Here is a 17,582-nt window from a genome sequence, read left to right as displayed (position 1 = left end):
TCTCTCTTTCTTTCTTCTTTACTTTCCCACTGTCTCCATATCATATCTGGCTGTCAGTTACCTGGCTCTGCCCCAGGCATGTACCTCTCTCCCTTGTTCTCTTCTCCTTCTCTCCCATTCTTCTCAAGCCTAGATTTATTTTCTCTGCCTGCTCCATCTATCCTTCTGTCTGCCTAGCTGTTGGCCATTCAGCTCTTTATTAGGCAGGCAAAGTGAAACAAACCAACACATCATTATAATTAAACAAATGCATCCGAAACAAATGTAACACACCTTTACACAGTTAAAGTAATACTCCATAACATAGACAAAGGTAACACATCTTTACATAGTTAAATATTCAACCACAACATAGACAAAGGTAACACATCTTTACATAGTTAAATATTCAACAACAATAGATGCAGGAGCTGTGATGTAGATGTATCCATTGGGGCTGGGCTCCACAAGATCTGTTGATCTCTTCATTGTATCTAGTTGTGGATTTTTGGGATGGACCCTATTATTGTAAAAAGAGACTTCTTTGATGAAGTACCACTACATCTATCTGTGGATGTAAGGATGAGGGACAAGAGACAAGTCACACCGTGGTTGTTTAAGACTCAAGAAATCATATTATTTCATATTTTTATTTATATAAGATTCTAAGCACATGTGCACACACACATACACACAGAGAGAGGAGGGGTTAAGACACAGGCTAGCAGTGCCCTTACACATGAACCACAGACTAACAAGAACTCCAGTACCATGTGGTTGGTCAGGGCAGCCCAATCAATATATTACTGATGCAAGCCTTTAATTGCATTTCAGGCCTTGATAATTAGCCCCTATTGCTGAATACACCATACATTCAGGGCACAGGACTCAGATGACCTAAGCTGATTCTAACCTAAGAGCCTCTTTCCTGTGGTCTAACTTCTATGGTTCCAGAAAACACTATGCAAGCTGCCAAGGGAGGGAAGCAATTAAACAGTTCTTCAACTGCAACACCTATGAGCCAGGACAATAACCAGCATGGCAAGATATGCATAAAGGTGCAATAATGTCACTCACACGTTGGTGGCGGCCAGTGGCTGTCTAATTGGATTTGAGTCGAGCCTGGTACTGTCAACATCACCAGCTTCCACTGCTAGTGAGGTCCTGGACCTTAGCAAAGAATCAACGACTGCCACTTTTCTAGCTTAGTTACTTTGACATTCTAACACCGAACATACACTCGCTTTATTTTTCAGATCGTGTTTTAAGTACATGAAATAGTAATTTTCTACATTTTACTACACTTTTAGGTGACTGAATTCTGCAAAGATGAAAACCATAACCAAGAGGCTCCAAGTCTACATAATGAAAAGTGCAATCAGAGAAGCACATGGGACGTAATCAGCAGTTCCGAGGATTTTATTGACAACGTGCCCATGGACACGCCACCCTCTCCACCCACCTTCTCGCTGCTGAAAATCCATGATAGAATCATGTGCCTCGTTCTTGATGTGTCTGGGAGTATGACCGTAAGTTCATGGCTCATTTTGTCTTGTAGGAATGGGGATAACTGAAAGACAAAAAACAAGCAAACAAAACAAAAAAACCCTCAACACTACTTGTTATGTGGATTTTTAAAAACTGTATGATGTCGTAAAGTACTATTACTTCCTGAGATCATAACCTGAAAGATATTGAAGAAAATATTTTGCTTAGAGAAAGGCATCTAAGACCAGCTAACCTAAGGAATTCCCATTAGTGGGAACACGATATTGAAATAACATTGTTTTTAACCATGGATCCTCCACATGAGGGAAAATGAGACTGCTGTATGTTAGTGTGTGCATAGACTCCAGTTCAGCTCAAGCAACAAGATCACTGAGCAGAATGCCGAGCATGGTATCCTGTTATTTCCCAGCTGCTCAAGTGCTCTCCTCAGACATAGAAAGAACAGCATCACCGTGAAGAATAAATGGCTCCATATAGTCTTTCCCTTATTCTGTTATCAGGCACCGAATGGCAGGCATTGTGCTAGACTTTGAAAACAGAGGTGCATGTTCTTGAGAAGTCCATAGTTCCTTTTGGCTGAGCTGTGGAAGTATGTTCTTGTAATACTAGAATTTGGGAGACTAGGGAAGTTCAATGTCTGTGGGTTGCACAGTGGGAGCCTGTCTCAGAAAGCAAACCAAACAAGCAGATATTTTTATAGTCTAGTAATGTTTTCTCTCCCCTCACCCTTTCTTATCTGCCTACGTCAATCCTGCCCTCTAAAACTTAAGAGAGAGGCTGGTTTCTGGCAGGAGAAGGACTGGACTCGTAGGGTACTGAAGCTGCTGATCCTTTTGCATATCTCTACTTCTGAATATTCTACCAATACTGCCTCTGCCTCTCTTAGTCAGAGCAAGAATTCTACTAGGAACCCGAACCACATCCGATCCAGAGTTCATAACATATGTGTAACCAACAGATAGCCGCCCAAATGGACGGGAAACACAAATAATCAGATGTCGTGTGATAAAGTATTCAGGATGACTGCACAGTGGCAGAGGGACGGGCATGCTGAAGCAAAAATTAAAGCTTCAGTGGACGAGGGAAGGTGGTTGCTGAAAGGGCAAAGAGCAATAGAAATTGGTGAAATGAGCCTCAATAACACGAGGGTTTGTGAAAGACAGAAGAATGCTCAGAAGTCCCACACATGAGTAGTCCTAGAAATGTCTTACAAGAGAAGAGATTGCTGACTCAAAGATGAGGAGCCTACTCCAGACAGGGTACTAGTAGATCCAGGTTAAAGGCAAAACCGGGCTGGTGGGATGATGATGATGATGATGATGATGATGATGATGATGATGATGATGATAATAATAATAATGGCAGAAAGCAGCTCAGTGGGTAAAGGCACTTGCAGCTGAGCCTAATGACTTGAGTTCAAACTCTGGCTCAAATGGTGGAAGGTAAGCTCTGACTCACTGTGGCTGCCCTCTAACCTCTGCGTGTGCTCCATGACATTGTGTGCTGTGGCACAAGGATCCTCGGACAGCCACACACTCACCACACAAACCAAACGTAATAAAAAACAGAAAAGGAGGAAGACAAAAACAACAGAGAAGCAGGTAGAGCAAAGCTCTGGATATGTAGGGACTTTGTTGTGATTTGGTTCAAGAAGGTCCCAAGCAAATTTGGGTATGGGTTGCAAGGAGGATCTAGAGAAAATAAATGCATGAAGTGTACCTTCCGGGTATTCATCTAGTGAAGAGAGATGATTGCTGGTGAGTTAGCAAAAAGCCAACGCAGTCAGCCCACTGGAGGAGAAGCAGTGGGGGAAGGTTAGCAGAAGGTGACAGTGCGGACCGACCTTCCCAGAATTACCTGGAACTCAGGTAAATTTCACCTTTGAGGAGACTGCTCCATCCTGAATTGGTCAGACCAGCTGTGTCTGGAGACCAGGAAAGTCTGATTGGGGTTTTGAACCGTAGGTTATAAATTTTAACAGGAGTGGCTACAGTGGGAATTGTGCCACTGAGATGAGAGTTGTCACTGCCTTCGTGTCAATGCAAGCTGCATCTCTAACTTGGGGAGTTAGCAACTGGGAACCCCTTCTTATGCGTCCCATGCTACACATAACCACACTTCATATATTTACCAGTTAAAAAATTACAATTGCTTTCTTTGACAGTACAAATTAATAGTTATAGACCATTCTTGCCAATAAACTTCATGCACCCCTTTTATGAGGTCTGCCCTTACCATCCAATTGAAAATCACTTAGGTTTTTTTCTCCTTATCGTTTTTCAATCAGATTTCTGATCGCCTCAATCGATTGAAGCAAGCAGCACAATATTTTCTAATTCAGATCATTGAAGATGGGGCCTGGGTAGGAATGGTCCACTTTAATCACCAGGCCACTACTGAAAGTGAGATGATCCAAATAAACAGTGATGCTGAGAGAAGCAAGCTTCGGGAACTCTTGCCTTCAAGTGCCACTGGGGGGACCTCCATCTGCAGTGGAATCCGACGTGCATTCGAGGTGAAAATCTACTGCAAATGTATCTTGTTCTCTTTGCTTTTAGGGCCTTTCCTGTGAAGTGCTACTGTTCTTACTTGCCTCCTCATTTTGACATAAATAATCTTAAAAGGCTTGGGACAAAACACACACCAAAAAGAGAAACTTTGAGATATGTTATCTTAGCACTTGGAAGGATCAGAAATTCAAGGTCATCTTTGGCTAGATCATCTGAGGATTGAGACCCTGTCTCAAGTAAATGTAAATAACTCTCACTTCAACATGCTTAGAACATTTATTTAAGTATCAAAAAGATTTCTAATTTGGAGTCCATCACCATTTTTGCTTTGTTTTGTCTTTTGATTTTTGAGACAGAGTTTCTCTTTGTAACCCAGGCTGTCCTGAAATATAGACCAGGCTGGCCTCAGATCAGAGATTCACCAACCACCGCCTCACAAGTGCTGGAATTAAAGATGTGCGCCACCACCACCTCGCAGAATCTATCACCTCTTAACTGATATTTAATGCATCTGGCTGTGTGTGCATATGCTGTGGACTTGTTCAGAGTGTATCAGGGGAATAAAATGCAGTCCATATTTTGAATATTTATTTGCTTGGGTTTTTCAGATGCCTCTGTCATTTAGTCATGGGAGTTTTTCATGATGCCTGGGCCCACCTATCATTCAGTTGAACAAATATCTCCTGTATTTAGGAGACAGAAAAATAATATGTTTGTGCTCTTCCAGGACCACTGAGTATAAATTCTATGATTCTAAAATAGAAATTATCTCTTCTTTCTTACACTTTTTCTATTCAACTTCTTTTTGTAAATTCTCCATCAGGATAGCTGATCTAGTATAATGGTATTCTGAATTATGCTTGCAGGTAATTAAAAATGGAGGTTTCGAAATCAATGGAGCTGACATTGTGCTGATGAGTGATGGGGAGGACAGCACTGCGAACGAGTGTGTTGATGAGGTGAACGAGAGCGGATCCATAGTTCACTTCATTGCCTTGGGAGAAAAATATGAGGAAGCTGTTAAAAACATGAGTGATCTAACAGGTGAAACACGATCTCCATATTACAGACTTCCAATTGCTGTATATGAATATAAAACTGATGCTCAACCACTTCTTCTAAGCTTCATTCTGCAAAAGTCAGGCCAGGGATTGGAGAACAAAGTCAAACAGACACAATCTCTGTCCTCATTACCTCATAGTTCAATAGAGTGGAAAAGCAAGTAAAACTGTCAATCCAAACACATGGGTCACACTCCTTCATAACAGCAAAAGCATAGAATAGAGTTAAACTGAGGCAAACAAGCCTTCCATGTTCCCAACATGTTGTAAAAGTGGAGGTTTCCAAGCTGGGCCTTGAACAAAGTCTGGTTTGTTTTTTTTTTTTTCCAGGAACAAAAGGCAATGAGCAAACACAAAATTTCTTGATAAGCGTTAACTGTGGTGACTGCTATTTTAATATGTGATGGAAACTGATTACATACTTCTAGTACCTTCTTAAACACAGTAGAGCATGCAGAGCCAATAATACAAGTACCAATTACTACACTGATTTAGCTTTCATGGTGACAGATATATATACTTGCTTTTTGTGGCTTACTATACAAATTCCTAACACTTCAAACACTTTTCTGGCCATCTATACAATTTATTTTGTCACAAATACGCTACCCAATAATAGTGCTTTTCTTGAACTTGTCCCCACTGCTTATCAGTTCATCTCCACAGCTCCAGTTGTTGTCAAGATACCTCAATACAGCAACTCTCTCATCTTTCCAATTCTCTGCTTCTGATCTATTTCCTTCTGAAAAAAAATCTAAAGGATGTAGATAAGAGTTGATAATTCCCCTAAAGGACTGTATAAGATCTGTGAGCTTAAATATGCACAACGGTAGTGCCTTTCATCTTCTACAGCAACAAAATGACAAACCTCATTCAACAGAGGTTTCTATACCGAGGCGATAAGGTGGACTTTGCTTCACAGTTAGGATACATTATAGTCAATTAACATTTCAGAGATTTTCTGACAATTTACTTGATCTATATGGAAACTTTGACTTTATTAACTGTCACCTTGTTAATCATTAAAATGTGATAAGTACACATGTTCTACAAAAACAAAAAAAAACTTATTCATTCACATTGTAGGAGGCTCGTTTAAGGGTCCTACAGATGAAGCCCAGAACAATGGTCTCATGGATGCTTTTGGAGCTCTTACTTCAGAAAATGCTGATGTCACCCAGAAGTCAATTCAGGTCAGCATTTTCCCATCCCTAGAAGTTTTATGGTTGTTTTTGCCATAACCAAGAAAAGGTACAAGGGCAGAACACATTAAACCATGCAGAAATAAGATATGTTCAAAACTTTAAGTGTTGGCTTTTTTTTTCATGTGTTGAAAGAGTAGAAGTAAGTTCTGTCTTCCTCACTTGAGATACCTGCAGTAAGTTTTTAAATAGAGAAAACAAAAAGAAAGCACAAATTTTCAAAGCCAAGGTATAGTCATATACATGATGGGTGGAAATGATGGAGGTAAACGGGGACCAGCTGGAAGCATAGTACAATTGTCTGAGTCGATGGGAATTTGGGTTTGGTGGTGGTACTTGGAATACAAAGGAAAAACTGCACCCCACATTTATTTCTCCTATTGCCATTATGGGACCAAAATGACCTTGTTTTCTAAGACTTTGCTGATGAAGAGACAAAATGTGTGGGTGGCATTCACACTCAAATTTATTCCAAATCCATTTAAAGACTTGTTTGCTTAAGCTGGGACCAAAATTTTAGGCAACAGAGTGATGCTTGAAAGAATTTTTTTTCTATTAGGGCTGAAACTGTTTGGGGTTGAGGTTGGGATGGAGTAGAAAAATGATATGTTCTATTCTTCCTAAAATGACACCCCTTGTAAGCACACACATGGGTGAAACTAGATAGCCTAGGACGTCATGTTAGGTGAAATAAGCCAAGCATAGAGCAATGAGATGTCTGGTCTCATGTATACCTGAAATCCAAAATAGCTGAGTTGATAGAAAAGAATAAAAACCATAATAAGCATCAACCGGTAAGATGTGAGGATCAGAGAGATGTTAGGAAATAGATACAAACTTTCAGTTAGGTAATAAGTCCAGGAGATGTATTATATAAGCATAGTGACTACTATAATTGATAGCATGCATATCATATTTGGTGAAATAGATTAGAAAGTGAATTGAAGTGTTCTCAATGTGTAGTGAGAAAATGTTTGTGTTAAATAGCCCTTGGCCCATTTATAATGTTTCAAAACATTATGTTTACATGATAAACATGCAATTGCAATTTTGTGATTTTAAAAATAATGTAATATGTTGACTCTCCTCAGCTAAGAACTTTCAACAAAAATGAATCACTCCTTTATGTCTTCTCTCAGAGAAAGACTCGGCTTTTGTTTTCTCTTTTCCCAGGATTCTATCCTTCACAACCAGTTTTCCCTCTTTAGAACAGACTCCATGTGCAATGTTTCACCCTCAATGCTGTGTGGAAAAAAATCGTTTAAAGATTCCTCTTTAACAATCTATCCAAGAGAGCTTGTCTCAACTATCTTTTTCGTCTTCCTAGGAACTGAACCTAAAGTCTCCAATGCACTAGACAAGTGTCCTATCCCAGACTCTTACCTGTCTTTGCTTTTCTATGGACGCCTTTACTCTGCCTCGATTAAAATACTCTAATTACCCCAAGTGTTGTATTTTGGGTCATCAGCCAGATGAGTAAGCATGTCACATATACACATAGCTTAGACTAACCCTCTGTGGGAGTTAGCATCCTCTGATGCTAAAATTCAGCACGAGCATTCTCCCAGAAAGCTAAGAACACATAGCGGGATCACAGCCTCAGCTTTCCAACTGATGTTTCACTTTAAATGTCCTATTATACCCTGTCCTTTCTTCAGCCCCCATATTTCCAACCTTGTAGCTGTCATATCAGAATAAGCATTCTGAAAGGTGACAAATCTGTTGTTAGGAAGAGACAGAGAGAATGCTAGGAATTTGAATCCACCCTGAAGTACATAGGGCGACCAGGTCAACCATGACAACATAAGAACCCTTTTTGAGAAGGAGGGAGAGGAAGAGAGAGAGAGAGGAGAGAGGGAGAGGAAGAGGGGGGGGGTCTAAGATAGCTCGATATAGGTAAGACTGTTTCCAGATTAAATATAAAGAATTATCTGTAGACAGAAGAATAAAACCGTTTTCTTCTGTAGTCATTAAGTTTGGTCATTTTATGTTTTACATTTAAACAGATTGAAAGTAAGGGAGACAAACTGGACAATAATCACTGGCTGAATGACACTGTGGTAATTGACAGCACCGTGGGAAAGAACACATTATTTCTTGTAACCTGGAAGAAAACAGCTCCTGGCATTTCTCTATGGGATCCCAAAGGAACACAAGTCACAGATTTCACAATGGACACAGATTCTAAAATGGCCCATCTCAGTATCCCAGGAATAGCTCAGGTAAGCCACTAGCTTTTAAATTTCCCCTGAACTAATATTTTCCCAAAGAGCCCATAAAGTCATCATGAATATGAGTAACAACAATTTTACCATCTTCAGAGTGAAAATAAAATTTATATACTTTCATTGCCCATGCAATCCTGAAAACTGTGATGTCCAGGTAAAGGTAAAATGACTTTATGGATTGGTAGAAAGGAGAGGTATCTGAGGACACCGAGGAAGAAACATGAAGAGTCCGTGTGATTTAGTGCACTGCCTTTTCTCACTGATCCTTGCTGAGACAGAGACTCCATGACATTGAGGCCAAAGAAATTAGGGCAAAGCCAGGGCAGACTTATCAGAACATTGTTTTCCAATCGAGAAATCACAAGGCAAACACTATATGCAGCAATAGCAGGGCTCCCTGTCTGAACCATTTCAGCCTCAGTAACTGAAGAATTAAGACCTTTATAAAACCACAAAACTTCTGTGATCTATCTTAAAATCACATAATGGAAAAATGTAGTCAGACTCTAAATGCTTGCTGCATGTTTCCTTTGAAATTTTTAGGCGGGCACTTGGACTTACAACCTTGAAGCCAAATCAGACCAAGAAATACTAACAATTACAGTAAGCTCCCGAGCAGCAAGTTCTTCTGTGCCACCCATCACTGTAAATGCTAAAATGAACAGAGACACCGGCAGTTTCCCCAGCCCTATGATCGTTTATGCAGAAGTTCTACAAGGGTACACACCCATCATCGGAGCCCACGTGACGGCTATCATAGAATCAAATAGTGGAAGCATCGAAGAGCTGGAGCTGCTGGACAATGGTGCAGGTAAGCTGCAGCCTTTTGTGGATAAACCTATATTTTTATAGTTCAAAGTGTGTCATGGGTTCCTGAGGCAGTGGGTACAATAAGATGGGAACCTGACGAGTTAAGACAGACAGATTCTAGATGAATAGCAAGACCAGCAGGAAATGCAATCAGGTAAGTCCTACAAAGTGCTTAGCAAGCGTCTTACACTTGGTAACCATTCAATAAATGTCATCTGCTGCCGAAATCATGTTGGTAATCTTGGCAGGCAATGCCTGTCTCCAGCTAAGACAGGCTCATGCAGAAGACTGAGAACATAAGCAAGAATTCCAGTTACGGGGGCTGGAGAGATGGCTCAGAGGTTAAGAGCATTGCCCGCTCTTCCAAAGGTCCTGAGTTCAATTCCCAGCAACCACATGGTGGCTCACAACCATCTGAGCCCTCTTCTGGCCATCAGGCACACACACAGACAGAATATTGTATACATAATAAATAAATTTTAAAAAAAAAGAATTCCAGTTACATGCTTCTTGGAGGAGCATCACCAAGAAAGCATGGTCAAAGCATCAAAGATGATGTACAAATAATCGGGTGGGAGGGGTACAGAGCCTGGTATCCTGACAGAGAAAGGGAGAGAAGCAAGAGTGAGTTCCCACAGCTGAAACAAAGCACTTAGTCATGAGAGCCAGGACCCGGGAGAAGGTACAGGCACCACGTAGAGGAAGACTTAGCCCTGCAGCATCAGATGCCAGGACTCACTGGCAGGAAGCTAGGACTTTTTCTGGCTGTTCTCTCTCCTCCGGTCTGTAGGGTGCGTGGGTTCTGTAAATGGAAACTTGTGTTGTAATTTATTTCTTTATGTCTTCAACAAGGAGCTGATACTTTCAAAGATGATGGCGTCTACTCCAGGTACTTCACAGCTTATTCAGAAAATGGCAAATACAGCTTAAAAGTGCGGGCTGATGGAGGAACAAATTCTGCCAGGAGAAGCTTACGCCATCCGTCGAATAGAGCCGCCTACATCCCAGGCTGGGTAGTGAATGGTGAGTAGCTCACATTATCATAAACCCACAGGATAATATTTGCGATTTGATATGATGGAGTCTCCAAATATTTTACAATTCAAAATGTGTCTTTCCCCATTTCTAGAATGAGATCTTCATATAATTGTCTCTGAGTTAACTCAATCTAAGTCTGACAAACAGTAGACACAGAAAACCTATCAGCTATTATTAGGTTAGTGTGGAACACCCTTCCATGTCAACAATGATGTGTTAACCTTTCAGCTCAGGACAAAGGAAGCAGCCCACTGGACTACGAGTTGCAGTGCCAGCCAGTGGGAAAATCTGTCCTCTGGGTTCCATGAGCTTCAATGGTTTTAAGTCTTCCTTTCCTTGCTCCTTATCTTGTGACTTTGGGGGTCTTTTTAAAGCAATGGAGTAAATCAGGAGCATCATTCCTTAGCACGTCCAGCATGGAAGGAAGGATGTCATCTGAGTGTCAATGATAGAACTGGCATTGATTTCTCTAGACGCGTTTCTAATCGGAAATGACTTGAGAATAAAGCAATACTTTTCTTAAGGCTTATACTAGTGAGGCATGGTGACACACGCCTGTGACCCCATCACTTAGGGGACAGAGGTAGGAGGACAAGGATTTCAAGGTTAACCTTGGCTGCTTAAGTGCATTTGAGGCTAGCCTAAACTTAATGCCACCTTGTTTGGTTTTGGATTTATTTTTATTTTGTTTTGTTAATACATATAACAAATTACATAGCATTCTCATTCAGTGAAGTTTTCATTTCAAAGGAAGTTGTTGTCCAATTTTATTTGATAACATCTTTGTAAGGATTCTGGAGGAAGACCTTTCCCATTAATTGAATGCTTATGATTGTAGCACATAATAAAATCCAGCTATATAAGGGAAAGAGAAGGAAAAGCAGAAAAACAGGTAGGGTCCAGGAAGTTGATTGACCAAACTCCAAAAACACTAGCTCAGTTTCATCCAGTTTAAACTAGAGAATTTTAAATGCAGGTGAAATTGAAGGGAACCCATCACGACCTGAAACGACAGAGGCTACTCAGCCAGTCCTGGAGAATTTCAGCAGAGCAGCATCTGGAGGTGCATTTATCGTATCTGATGTTCCATCTGGTCCTTTGCCTGACCTGTACCCCCCAAGTCAAATCACAGATCTTCAGGCCATGCTTGATGGGGAAGAGATCAGCCTAACATGGACAGCACCGGGAGATGATTTTGATACTGGAAAAGGTAAGAACAAAGAGTCATGCAGGTTTGACTCAGGTGAGATGTGTCCAATGTGATGCAATAGCAGACAGGTTACAGGTGAGAGTGATTTCTCACTGAGAACTCAGCCAAGTGGTAATTTTATGATCTGATACTTTATAATTTATTAAGAAGATCTTGCTTGGGGCTGGAGAGATGGCTTAGCGGTTAAGAGCATTGCCTGCTCTTCCAAAGGTCCTGAGTTCAATTCCCAGCAACCACATGGTGGCTCACAACCATCTGTAATGAGGTCTGGTGCCCTCTTCTGGCCTTCAGGCATACACGCAGAAAGAATATTGTATACATAATAAGTAAATAAATAGAAGTGGAAGCTTGGTGTCTGGCTTCTTTTTTTAAAAAAAAAAAAAAGATCTTGCTTTTCATGCAAGTGATTAAAAGTCAGATAGTTTTTATTGAAAAATGGGTAAGACTTTTGATATGAGCATACTTTACACGTTAAATATTTTTGAGAATAACTACAAAGAAATTTAACATGATAAGATGCAGCAACTAACCCATAACATTTCTCTTAGCTCAACAGTATATCATAAGAATAAGTGAAAATATTACTGCCCTAAGACACAATTTTGATGAGGCTCTTCAAGTGAATACCACTGACCTGTTACCAAACGAGGCCAACTCCAAGGAAACCTTTACCTTCAAACCAGAAAACATCTCAGAAGAAAATGCAACCTACATATTCATTGCCATGAAAAGTGTCGACAAAAGCGATTTGAGTTCAGAACTGTCCAACATCGCACGAGTAGCACTATTCATCCCTCAAGCAGATGCTAGTCCTGAGGGTCCCGGCAGCCCTGGTGGAAGTCCACAGTCTGGAGTTAGTGTTTCCACTATCGTGCTGTCTGTGGTTGGCTCCGTTGCAGTTGTCTGCATTATTCTAAGTGCTACCGTTTGTGTCCTAAAGAAAAGGTCCTCATCAAACCCTGAAACATCGTTTTGAAAGGCAACATAAGTAAAAGGATACTTCTGAGTTTTTAAGTACATCCTATGTGATCATGAACTCAAAAATAGTTTCAAGGGGATTTAAAAGAATGTTTTTAAGTTTTTCACCCATTCATGAAAAACTACAAATTTAAAATTTTATTCCCTTAAAATAAATAGTGACAAAAACTGTTTTTATATTGATCTCTCGTTCTGTATTTTTTTTTTCTGATGCCAAAGTTTTCTGAAATGATACTTCAAATTTCTTGGAGAAACTAACAGTATCTGTGTAAGTAGTCAAGACACAACATAAAAGAACAAATCAGTAATATTTATAGGGAAGAAATGAATGTGATCTTGATGTTATCAATATAAGCTAATGGCATTATAGTAACTCAAAATCGGCAACTGTACACTATCATAGTGAAGGTCATACATACTTACTGCCATTCATGGATACAGAAGATGCTATTTTAATTCTTTTTATTTATTTTATTGATTTTGTGTATGTATGTGCACGTATGCATGAATGTGTTCATGTGAGTGTGTGTATATATATACACATATACATATATATAATGTTATGGCACTGAGTGTGTGTGTGCTGTTGCATGCATGTGGATATCAGAAGACAATTTGTGGGCATGGGTTCTCTCCTTCTGTCCTGTGGGTCCTAGGGATCAAACTCAGGCTGTCATGCTCGGCAGCAAATGTCTTTACTCCCAGTCATCTCACTGGGCCCAGGAAGATACTGCTTTTTAAAAATCAGATTCCACCTGTTTGTCTTTCAATTCAATATAAACACCTATGCACTTTTTCACTCATCTTAAGAAAGAATTGTTGAAACTAAAGTCTATTGACTTTTTTCCAGAGAAAAGCAAAATATGTCATAGATTTGTTTTAACCCGTCACTCAGAGGCACACCTAGGAGGCTCAAGCCTATTGATAAGATCAGTTAAGGAGAGAAAGAAAGTGGGCTGAGAAGAGAAGATTCTCATTGCAGGAAGTATTCCTAGCCCTCCAGTGAGAACAAAGTATCACAATCTTCCCATGAGAACAAGGTATCACAATCCTCCAATGAACACAAGGTATCACAATCCTCCAATTAGAACAAGGTAATACTTCACATAAGAGCAAATGCCAGAGAGGATGTGAAGAAAGAGGAACTTTTTATTCATGGTTGGTGGGAATGGGAATTGGTGAATTTAAAGCAAGAAGTACCACATGACCCAACTGAATCTCTCCTGCGTATACACACACACAAGCCTCTAGGTCCCGCCACAGAGACGCATGTACATCCATGTTTATTCACAATGGCTAAGAAGTGGAACACCCTAGATGTTCATCAACATGATCAGGCAAAGAAGACATGGTGTACACGACACACATAGAGTTTAATATAACTGGTCATAAATAGAAATGGAATCATGACATTGCAGGAAAATTGATATAATTGGAAATTATTATGGAAACAAAGTGTCCCAGACTCATATACGCAAATCTCTCCAATTTTTTTTCATATGTCAATTCTATGTTTATGTGTGTGTTCCTATAATACTTCTTGCCTCTTCAAGTTAAACTTCCCTTAACTATAGAATCTCTACTAGTCTCTGCTATGTCTCAGTAAAATAATTGAAATAATTATGTGTACATATATGCTCTGTTTACCTACTCTTCCTTCTTTCTTTGTTAAAATCAATCCAGTTAAAGTTGTTAACGTTGTAGGATAATCTTTTTGTACACTCTGAAGATGTTTCTCTGCCAGGTCACCTTCTGATTGGTTTAACTAAGAGCTAAACAGCCAATAGCTAGGCAGGAGAGGCTAGGCAAGACTTTCAGACAGAGATAGGAACTCTGGGAAGGAATCAAAGAGGCAGAGACTCACCAGCCAGACATGGAGAAAGTGGGACATATGGAGGAGAGGTAATGAGCCACACAGCAGAGCATAGACTAATATAAACGGGTTAATTTAAGTTATAAGAGCTAGTTGGGAACAGGCCTAAGCTAAAGCCAAGCTTTCATACTTACTAAGAAGTCTCCGTGTCATTATTTGGGAGCTAATGGTCCAAGGAAAATCCAACTACAGTTAACAAATGTGTTATTATGCTCAGAGGCCATCTTTGTGCTTCTGAAGTCAAGGCTTTCAGTGAGGGATGAGGGGTCACAAGGTCACAGTCACTCACAGCTTCCAGCTTGCTGACTGACTCTATGAGGCAGTATCCACTGACCACCTCATATAGAAATTTCTTGCTATGCCTTGGTGAGTCACCTTGGCATGATCCCATGGTTGTGTCCTTTCTCACTCTGGTTGCACAGTCAGAGCTATGTCTCCCAGAAACAATATAACGATATAATTTGGAGTTTGAGAAAATGACTAACTAGCTTAATTTTTTTGAACCAAAAGTAGACATACAAATTAAGGGATACATTACAGAAAGTTGTTTGGGTATTGATTTGGTTTGGTTGGTTAGCTGTTTTGTCACTGTTGGTGGGAAAACATTTTAATTCTAAAGCACTGCATTCACCATCTTCATCCATACCTTATGAATTTCTCTCTCGGGCTAAGAAAAGCACTCACTGCCCTGCCACTCACATCAGAGACCACAAGCCAACCCTATAATCTGCCAAGCTCCTCACCACTTACACTCAGTCACTGAACAAGTCTTGCCCTCACATCCTCTTCAAAGGGCTTCTGCACACACGCGCTGCAAATACATACACTCAGGCACATGCATACACATAAAAAGCTTTTCTTTAAAAGAAGATTCCTCTTCTTCTTCTTTTCATTATGTCATCTCAGCCTGTATCTGTCACCTGCCAATAGAAACTGTACTCCCTACCTGGTCTTTCTATATTTTGTCCAACCTCCCCATTGGTGCGGAAGAAATGGAACAATTCTATATCTGTCAATTATGTTTTAAATAAATGCTGATTGGCCATTAGCCAGGCAGGAAGTATAGGCAGGAAAAATAGACAGGAAGTAGAGGTGGGGCAATGAGAACAGGAGTATTCTGGGAAGAAGGAAGCTCTTTCCCCAGTCCTTCCCAGACCACTGAAGAAGCAGGATGTGACCTGCCCCACTGAAAAAGGTACTGAGCCATGTGGCCAACATAGATAAGAATAATGGGTTAATATAATATATAAGGGTTAATAAGAAGCCTGAGCTAATGGGCCAATCAGTTTATCATGAATATAGACTCTCTGTGAGATTTTCTTTGGGACTTGCCAGCTGTGGGAACTGGGCAGGACAGAAACCCCAACGAGCAGGCCCTCATATTATACCCCATCATCACTCCTCACTGACCTGGATACAGGATACAATCCCACACAGGCTCCTAGATAAAATCTAAAAGTGTAGATGTGTCTCTATGGCAGTGAGGATGTCTGCTTCATTCATTGCTCTCTTTCAGTCACCCAGCCGAGAAAGCACACCATTGGCAAATGAAGGAGCCTCATTATCACCGGGCCTTGCCCCATCCTCTGAAGTGAAACTCTGCAGCTCCAACTGGACTGTCCTCTGCATTATGCTCAGAGTGAGACCTGCCCATGTAACTGACAATGGCCTTCAAGGCTTTCTCCCAGCTAGCCTTCCAGTCTCTATTCTCATATTTCCTCTTGCTGTGCAAAGGGCTCTATCTGCCCTCCATGGACTGCTAGGAATTCTCGACTGTGTCAGTTACTCTCACAGGAACCTGAGTCTATTCTCACTCTCCATGACGGTCACTGTCCATTGTCCCCCATTTTCATAGCTTAGAGTCACCTGGTAAATCATGTTCATTTCTGTGTCTTAATCTCGGTCCTGAACTTCCTGTGGAGGATGCTCTATCTTTCCCAACCTCCTCCCCCAAAGGAGGCAACTTCCTGTTACTCTAGGCTCACTGTAGCTCCGTACTGTAATGGCTATGTACTTGTGCTGACTTCTTTCCACATGGTGAGATCCTTTAAGGCAGGAGATAATCCTTCAGTCATCATCACAACTCCGATACCTATCACCATGCTCAATAAATATTTGCTCATCTTCCTCTCAAGTATCAGCTGAAATGAATCAGTCTCTGCATTGGCAAAAGGACAACAAAAGAACCAGTATCCACCCTCTGCTCAACACATAAGCTACAAGGAGGAAACATGTTAAATCACCCCCACCTAAATAAGGAAAACAAAGATAACTGAACTGTATTCTCCATGCTTCTACAATAACAAGCTTGGGCTTACTTCCTCTTCATTGTCCAACCAGCCTTTATCTGGTATGTAGGTTGATCCAACTCTCACATGAACTTCACCTCTGCCCAACATTCTTTCAATTTTAGTTTACCCGATAACCATTCTTACAGCTATACACAGTTTCAAGTCACTTCGAAAGACACAAGAGACAAATTTGTCCAAAAGCAACAAAAACTATTCTTCGCAGCCCCTCCCTGCCCTGTTTTACTTCACGTAAGTAACAGCACTGATCCACAGGGCATTTCTGCAACTCCTGTTCCATCCACTAGATTTCAGTGATTCCTTTTCTCTTCCCAACACCCAGTTTTGAGCAACAGCAAAGTCACCATGACGTTTCCACTATAAAATGATATGTAAAGAATTTAACACTAGCTGGTATTTTAGAATATTTATTGTTTATCTTTTCCATTAATCGTTAGGTATATGAGAGTAGAGTTTAGTCATAATTCACAAAGGAGAACTGAATTATGGTAAATTCTCAATAGCCAACCGTCAAATGAATAAGGAGGTAAGGATGGAGGCACAGACTCAGGCCAAGGAAGGTAATCAAAAATATTTATGCTTTGTGATACCTTGTTCAACCAGCTTCCTAATCTCTTCTCTGGACCTACTAAATGGAAACCTTGGCCTTGGTCATATATGTTTTCATAACAAAGTGAAGACCAATATGGAAACAAGATCCTTTGCCAGCTTTCCCAGACATGGCCTTCCTGGTCTCTTCAGGATCACCTTTCACCAAGGTAGCCGTAGCCTTCAGATCTAGTAGCGCGGACTGTTCCCTGTGTGTGTGCTTTGCCCAGGTGGAGTCCTCTAGTGCACTTTGCTCTGTGACAGGCTTCTTTCATGGGAGATTCCTC

General features: G+C 40.6%; 1 protein-coding gene across 1 annotated transcript in view; it reads left to right on the top strand.

The window, feature by feature from the left end:
* The window catches only part of Clca4 (chloride channel accessory 4), a 20,498-nt gene extending 7,975 nt beyond the window's left edge, over nt 1-12,523 (top strand). Inside the window, exons 6-14 of the mRNA XM_005357391.1 lie at nt 1,290-1,508; nt 3,776-4,003; nt 4,865-5,042; nt 6,146-6,252; nt 8,268-8,483; nt 9,033-9,300; nt 10,152-10,322; nt 11,314-11,547; nt 12,096-12,523. Coding sequence (XP_005357448.1) covers nt 1,290-1,508; nt 3,776-4,003; nt 4,865-5,042; nt 6,146-6,252; nt 8,268-8,483; nt 9,033-9,300; nt 10,152-10,322; nt 11,314-11,547; nt 12,096-12,523 — 2,049 coding nt within the window. The remainder of the gene's footprint in view (nt 1-1,289; nt 1,509-3,775; nt 4,004-4,864; nt 5,043-6,145; nt 6,253-8,267; nt 8,484-9,032; nt 9,301-10,151; nt 10,323-11,313; nt 11,548-12,095) is intronic.
* Nucleotides 12,524-17,582: the final 5,059 nt, after the last annotated feature.

This window comes from Microtus ochrogaster, chromosome 21 (assembly GCF_000317375.1).
Source record: "Microtus ochrogaster isolate Prairie Vole_2 chromosome 21, MicOch1.0, whole genome shotgun sequence".
In the NCBI taxonomy this organism is placed as follows: Eukaryota; Metazoa; Chordata; class Mammalia; order Rodentia; family Cricetidae; genus Microtus; species Microtus ochrogaster.
This window is presented reverse-complemented; position numbering and strand designations above follow the sequence as displayed.